At 39.7% G+C, this 7,928-nt stretch overlaps 1 protein-coding gene across 1 annotated transcript; it reads right to left on the bottom strand.

Moving 5' to 3' along the window:
* Positions 1-508: 508 nt before the first annotated feature.
* On the bottom strand, positions 509-6,439 carry LOC105441071. The gene is made up of 5 exons (XM_011671884.2): positions 3,680-6,439; positions 3,187-3,376; positions 1,883-2,173; positions 1,050-1,270; positions 509-693 (listed from the first exon to the last, which is right to left on the bottom strand). The coding sequence occupies exons 1-5, from the start codon at positions 5,976-5,978 to the stop codon at positions 509-511; spliced, it is 3,186 nt and encodes a 1,061-aa protein (XP_011670186.2). The 5' UTR covers positions 5,979-6,439.
* Positions 6,440-7,928: the final 1,489 nt, after the last annotated feature.

Raw genomic sequence — 7,928 nt, 5'->3', positions numbered from 1 at the left:
AATAGGTATTTATTATTACAAAAGCAGAGTATATTTTGTATCAATGAGTGGAAGAAATAATAAATCACAATTTGAAATGATAAACAAGGTCAAAGTGATTATTTTGTTATTTATTCACATCAGAATGGAGCTTGCAAGTCATAAGTACTTCAGGGTGTGATACATTTCATGGAATTTGACCAACTTAGAGCATTCCAGCCGTTTTTAATTCTTGATTTGTATTTTCTCTGTAAATTGTTTTCTTGCATGCTTTTGATTTTTTATACGAAAAAATAAAACCAAACCAATTGCATATTGCACAAGTACAGCGCATCATTTCATATTTTAGTTAAAGATCTTTTGTTGACTAATGGTGTTTGCTAGTACGGTTGTGTCTCTAAAACTCGATCGTATATTTCGCCATTGTTGGCTTCGTGCCATGTGGAATATTACATCCTCGGGATAGGTCTAAGGATACTATCAGATATATTAAGCTTTTTATTTTGCTGAACATCGAGCAATCGTATCTTCAAGCGCGACGCAATGGCGAATGCAACGATACAGGAATGGCACAGCACGCATGTCCAACTCTAGACTCTAGCAACAGACTCCGCCTCAATTCCCACTTATCAGTCGCCGTGTCAAAGATTGATATGACGTCACCATCAGATTCCAAGAAAGGACCAGGTTTTCCGAGAACGACTATTTTGGGTCCTGCAAATATCCAAATTGATTATCGAAAAAAAAAATTTGACATAAGTTTGTAGAAAAATAAAGATGGACATCGGGAATTAATTCAGCCCAAACAGTATGAAAACAAAGTTCTTTCATTATCACTAATCAAAACATCTTTGAGTGAAAGATACAAAAAGTTACGTCTTTTTCATAATATTTATAAACTGTTCGACATTGGAATGGAGACGCTCGAAATTGTGATCTACAACCGCGATCAAACTTATCTTTAACTTTCCACTCACTCCCAATCAAAAGGAAACAAGAAAAAGAAAACAAAATTATAAACATTTCACATCCTCGTAATATACACGATTATCAATCCATAGCGCACTTACCTACAGCCACGGCATTTGCGCCGTAGTTTCCTTCTACGACGTCAGTTACATAACGCCACGATTCTGTGACGTCATCATACACGTCTACCGAAGACGTGGAGCTATCGTCATCGGGAAAGTGGCGTATGCAAGTAAAACCACCGACGAGAAAGAGACGTTGATTGATCCGCAGAAGAGAGGCGTGACATCTTGGTGTTGGCAGTCCGTTAATTTTTGACCAGCTAAATAACAAAGATGAATTAATTATAAAGAAAATCAGAAGAACCGTCTTGATTTTTGCAGCCTCATAAAATATAAGTTTACGACAAGGCCTTAAACTTTTGCAAGTGTGTGTGTGTGTGAGTGTTTGGGGGTGTATTCGAACCGCGGCGGACAACCTCAACAACAACATGTGTAATACCAAAGTGTTTTCATAATCCAAAATTGATACGAGTGTTTTGGGTAACAAATTCAAAATACAGATTTATTGTTATTGTGTATAACAAAGGAGCCTACTTAGCTTTCACTTCGAGGTAGCACCGTAGCACTAACTAATCGAAAATGTTGAATTCTCTTTTTATTCAAGTTGAAGAAAAATTAATAGAAATAAGACTATCACTCAATATAAGAATGGAAGGTTGGTTTCTCCATAACCCTTATCTATGAGGGTAGAAATACTTGTATAATGTTGTCTATCATGCAACAAGGTCGCTTTGATTATGATGTATCTTGACTTTGGCGTAAAGTTCGAAGATAATTATCACATCCCGACAAGGACATTATATATTAAGCTCACTATCTATGGCCTTCGTTTATTTAAAGATTTTATTGTTCATATATTCTATAATGTATACCTGTTGTCATGGGGTGAATAACACTCGACGATCCCAGTCAGCTGTGTGTTGGAACTCTTGTAGAATCCATCAAAGACGCTTGCGCCTTTTTCATCGCCGGACTCTTTACTTTCATCCGCACTTTGAGATGATTGGCCACGACGATTGGTCACGTGATTGGTAGCACCACCGGCGACCCACAGGTGGAAATTGTACGGTGCCGCAGCCGTGGCATAGCGCGGGGAACTCAAGGGAGCTACCTGGCGCCAACTGTCCGTGTATGGCGAATACCGATCAACTGCCGCCAAAGCTCTGTTAATAAAAAGCGATTATTGAGCTTATTTAGGGAGAGGACTACTTTTAAGGTCTATAATGGCACTACGATCAAGAATGCATTTTCAAATGCAAAACGTTTCTGTTCCAAAACTATAATAATACTGTAATATCCCCAGAAATTTTAAACTGATCAAATAGCCTATCATGTGCTGGATGAAATCAGATAAACATAGGTGTATGTATACGGTGATATATAATGATAATAATGTACAAAAATGAATATAAAAGGATCACAAACAAGTGTTGGGAATTATGATTTTACGTCAGCGTACATGACTAACTTTCAAACTTTCCTCTAAGAAAATCACCTCTTTTCACCTTCACCTCTTTGTTACAGCACGTGACCCATTAGGAAATAAAACCAACGTTAATGAAACTCCTGCCATATATAGCAGGCATAATAATTAGCCTACATTCATTATCCTGATTTCATGGTGCGATTCTATAAAACGTGTAGTTTAGTAAACCCGTATCTTTAGAACCATGTGCAAATACAAAATGGAAAATAGTGATACATGCAAGGCCTATATAGTTTATTATTCAAGTGACGTATATATCACGTAGCATGTTTCGTAAATATTTTCATTGGTCGGTCTACAGGAGTGCATGAAAGCTTTGGTAGACCTACTAAATCATAAAAAACGGACAGCTGCTTAAAATAATGTAACAATAATAGTAAAAACAACAGTAATAATATTAATAACACAGGTAATAATAATAATATTAATTACATGCCTTCATTGTATTTTTTTAATGTTGAGAAAAAGTAAAGATTGCCTAACAACACGATTGCAGAGACTCTCCAAAATTCAACCTTAGGCAATTTCAATATCACTTATTGAAATGTGCGAAATTGACAATGTCAATATTATTACGTAATCAGAATATGAATTCATTAGACAATACAATAGGCTACTAAAATCACGCTGGTTGATTACTCGACAGTTTTTGAGATTGTGTTCCATGCAGGACGAGGAAAGATTTCTTACCCTCCGTCTTGCCCCTGCCCACCGATAACATAAATCTGCCCGAAAAGCGCCACCATCTGATGAAAAACCCGGGCCTGATCCAGGTCCGCGAGCCGATACCACTTCGCTTTCATCAGATCATACACATGGAAGAGGCGACTGGGTTGGAAATTGTTGCAGCTTGCATCACAGGGCAACTGTACATGACCACCTGTGTGATAAGATTATTTTGAGATAAAACATGTAAAATGTGACATAAGTAATTAGAAGATAATGGACTGATCTAAACTATTCCATGTCAAGATCAATTGTGTGTGATTCATGATCTTCTTTGGTTGTTATCAGATCTAAGACCTCACTGAACATAATGATCATAAAGTTTAAGGTATATTTATTGCTACTAGTATGAATTGTTTTAAATCAAGGAATATTGTACTTTTATTGATCATGACTTCATCGTTGTTTTAGGGGCCACACTTTAGAGAAGCGAACGGGGAAGAAGAAAAAAACTTGCCTGAAATGTAAATTGAGTTGTGGATATAACAGGCTGCTTGGTGGTGCATGGCAACAGGTAGGTCTGCAAACGATATCCATTCTTCCCATCTTTTGCCACGTCCGCGGTCCAGCTTCTCGATATCACTGTGCACACTGTCCTCGTCCCATGTTCTGGATATACCACCTATACGCACTACCTGTATGGTTGTCTCATCCTCTGTAGATTCCTGGCTGCTACTTTCTCCAAGATCGTCATTCGATGCAACGGGAGATGCTGATACATCTTGCGATACGCTTACGCGAATAGGGGTTGTATCGATGTCATGGTATGATGGAAATGTCCCTGCTTTTGTATTCCGAGATTTGGACGATTTAGTTGAAGAGGGCGATTTCTCGATCGAAGACAATGACAAACCACCTTGAGAATAAGAGGGAGTCTGCTCTTCTTTCGATGAACTGATGCGTTCCTCTTCGTCAGACGTCTTATAGAAACGATCGCTGTTCTTAGCAGTGATGCTCTCGGAATCAATTATTCTTGAGGCGCGGCATCCAACCACTTCTGCTATGCGTTGCCTAATGATTGGAGGATCGAAATGGAGCTGATCTATTTCCAAACAAGATGCCCGCTTTCTTGCATCTTGAATGTAGCGCCTCACTGATTCATTGGAAATAGAATTGAGATGGCTTTTCTCGATGCGTTCGATTGTTTTAAGGGGTATGTATTCAAATCTCACGTGTCTCAGCAGCCTTAAATTCGAGCTGGTGTCCCTAGTGTGGTGCTCTAGCCACAGCAAGACAGCATGGAGGATATCTGTCTCTTCGTTTATCCGTAGGTTGTCGTCTTTCAAGATACACGATGCGTGTTCAACGGGACAGAGAGCGAAGTTTCTCGACGTGGACACCTCAACGAAATGTGTCCGAATGTAATTCAAAATCTCCCTGAGAAGGTCGTGTAGACCTGTAGTTTGTGCCAGGCAGAACGCACCAATGCATTCACCTTTCCAGGTGTTCAAGAGAAACGTCTGAAGTGCATTCGTAAGACTTTTGATCGAAAGAAAGAGTGATCCTCTTAGAAGCTGAGAAACGTGAACAAACTGAATGTCAACATCACCTGTGTACATGTAACGAAGAATGTCACGGAAAACGTCTGCAGAAATATCTGATATGTATACAGTCAGTATATCGGTTTTAGCAGGAGTGTTGAGAAAGAATTTTTCGAAGTATTCACTGTTTGCCGCCAGTACCACACGGTGGGCCAAAAAAGCGTGATCCTCTACGACTATATTGACGTCGCAAAACTTGCCTTTCATCCACATGTCGTAGAAATACTTCTTTTGTGGCCCTGCAGACAGTACCATATTACCACGAATGGAGAATGAAGCTTCGGTCGCAAGAGTAGTGTCCATTTTGGCGTTGTTCGTGCCTGTCTTTGCGTCTTCTTGACTAGAAGATCTTATTGATGTCGCCAGATCAGTCTCGTTCTTTGGTTGACTTTCTTCACAAGAATCATCCGTGTCATGTGGCATACCATTACAATTTCGATTAGTCCGAATCATTGGTAGAGTGTTATCTTCATCATTTCTCGAAGTTGTTGGTAGATCAGTCTGTGGAGCACGGCCTTTTGGACGTGTAATACCTGCTTTCTTTATACGTTTTGGATATGTTAGAAAGACACGAGTTTCATTATCGAATTTGTCTTCAATGTTTTGGTTAGACCGAATTAAAGGTGGGGTGCTCGATTCGTCACCCTCTTTCAAACCGGTCCGTCGGTCATTTAACGGAACTTCTTTTCTTGGACGACCTTTCCCACCACTTGGATCATGAGAGGATGTATGTGGATATTCCAAGTATTGTGGACCTTGTTTCTCATCTTCAACGACAACACGACCCTTGGGCTTCATGGTAGCATTCGTATCGGTTTTTCCCACATCAGACATCGGATAAGACAGCTCTTGGGTCCGAGTTTGTTTAGATGGAAATTCGTCAATAGTTGTTCTCTGAAGTTGTTTACATGGTGTATCCGAGTCATCTAAATTATCTCTGGAGATTCGAGATCCCTGAAAACTACTGCCACTATTTTCATTAGAGGAGGACTCGTTTAGATATTCAAAGGGACGAACATAATCTTGCGTTCTTTTCCCCATGAATTCGTCATTGCCCTTTATACCTGCATTCTCCGTATGTGTTTGATGAGACAGTGCGTGTCTTTCGCCATCTTGTCTTCCTTCATTTGTCCCTTTTATGAATCGATGGTTTTGTTTTTCGTCATTGTTTTTCGAATTGTTGATATGTAGATTATTCTCTGAAATATCAGACATCGGAAAAGACAGCTCTTGGGTCCGAGTTTGTTTGGATGGAAATTCGTCAACACTTTTTCTCTGAAGTTGTTTACATGGTGTATCCGAGTCATCCAACTTATCCCTGGAGATTCGTTTCGTTTGAATCGAAAGGTCGCTTCGATTTTCTTCATCATATCTCAGAAAGTTCGTTTGCAAGTCATTCTTTTCAATCTCTCCTTGAAAACTAGTGCCACCACTTTCATCAGAGGACTCGTTTAGATTTTCAAAGGGATGAACATAGTCCTGCGTTCTATTGCCAATTAATTCGTCCTTTCCCTTAATATCTGCATTCTCCGTATGTGATTGATGAGACAGTGCGTGTCTTTCGCCATCTTGCCTTCCGTCATTTGTCCCTTTTATGAAACGGTGGTTTTGTTTTTCGTCATTGTTTTTCGAATTGTTGATATGTAGATCATTCTCTGAAATATCTTCTCTTTGGAAACTACTGCACGTATTTCCTCCACATGCAGGTACCTGTGGGTGTTTCGAGGAATGAACATCATCATGTTTCACATTATCTCGTGATTTTTCCTTTTCATCGGTGTCAGGATTTTTTTCCTTATCATGTTTATTAACTCGAATAGAAAAGGAAACATTGGTGGTGTAAGTAGCATCAACTTCAGACATTTCTCTACCTGCTATCAAATGAGAAGGCGCGGGGAGTGAAAATTGTATTGAAGTCATTTTATCATCATGATCATTTCCCTGAAATTGTTTACATGATTTTCCTGAGTCTTGTTTTGCGGGCTCGAACAATTGTCCCCTTATTGTGTAGCCATTTTTCGAATGGTCGGATGATATGTAATTCTGCGGAAGTTCTTCTTTTAGAAAATCATCACAGGATGATTCATGTAGACGTTTCGAACAGTGATTACAAAGAAGTTCCTCTTTTCCATCTCCATCTGTATTCTGTCCACCTTTTTGGCCGTGTTGGGAGAGCGATTCTTTGTCAACTGTTTCTTCGGAATATAGATTTGCATTCTTCAGATTTTTTCTTTTTTCTTTTCCTTTTCTGTCTGCTTTATAAGTTTCATTATTGTTATGCCCTTGAATAGAAAATGAAACCTTGTTGTCCTTGTTCTCCATCGATTCAGACACTTCCGGATCTTCAGTTTCATCTTTCAAACGGCAGGGATTATAGTCATTTTCATTTTCTTGAACACTTTGGCTCTTCGAAGCCACAGAATGGCTTTTATTTTCGCCATCAATATCTCTCAAAAGTGATTTTTCTTGACCTTTAATGGAGGTTTTCTTTGAAGTTTTTTGGTGCTTGTGAGAGAGATGTTTGGCGTTCGTTTCGTCTCCAAGAAGATATTCACTCTGTTCGGAGGCACGATGGGTATGAACTTGATTAACTCCAAGTATCTTTTTCGCCCTTTTACCATGATCCCTTTGCTGATACTTTGATTCCACGGAGCTCCTCTCTTTATGCTGGTCAGGGAATACAGACTGATCAGCATGATCAGTCATACTTGAGGGAGACGAACCTACAATTGAATCAGTCATACTTGAGGGAGACGAACGTACAACTGCATCAGTCATACTTGAGAGAGACGAACCTCCAACTGCAACAGTCATAAGTACAATAGGATCAGCCACACTTGCGGAAGACGAATCTGTATCTGCATCAGTCATACTTGAGTGAGACGAACCTACAACTGCATCAGACATACAAGAGGGAGACGAAACTACAACTGCATCAGTCATGCCTGAGGGAGACGAACCTAAAACTGCAACAGTCGTAAGTACAACCGCATCAGACATACTTGAGGAAGACGAACCTACAACTGCATCAGTCATACTTGAGGGAGACGAACCAACTACTGCATCAGTCATACCTGAGGGAGAAGAACCTACTACCGCATCAGTCATACTTGAGGAAGACGAACCTACTGCATCAGTCATACTTGAGGGAGACGAACCTACTGC

This window comes from Strongylocentrotus purpuratus, unplaced genomic scaffold (assembly GCF_000002235.5).
Source record: "Strongylocentrotus purpuratus isolate Spur 01 unplaced genomic scaffold, Spur_5.0 spur5_scaffold_6, whole genome shotgun sequence".
In the NCBI taxonomy this organism is placed as follows: Eukaryota; Metazoa; Echinodermata; class Echinoidea; order Camarodonta; family Strongylocentrotidae; genus Strongylocentrotus; species Strongylocentrotus purpuratus.
Note: the sequence above shows the minus strand (reverse complement) of the source record. Positions and strands in the feature narration are given on the sequence as shown.

Excerpts from the sequence above, each read along its gene's own strand:
- LOC105441071 (XM_011671884.2), bottom strand. The coding sequence starts at position 5,978 with ATGTCTGATATTTCAGAGAATAATCTACATATCAACAATTCGAAAAAC. Across the intron at positions 3,377-3,679 it reads CAACTCAATTTACATTTCAG|GTGGTCATGTACAGTTGCCC; the intron begins GCAAGTTTTTTT and ends CTTATCACACAG. Across the intron at positions 1,271-1,882 it reads TATTCACCCCATGACAACAG|CTGGTCAAAAATTAACGGAC; the intron begins GTATACATTATA and ends TTTGTTATTTAG.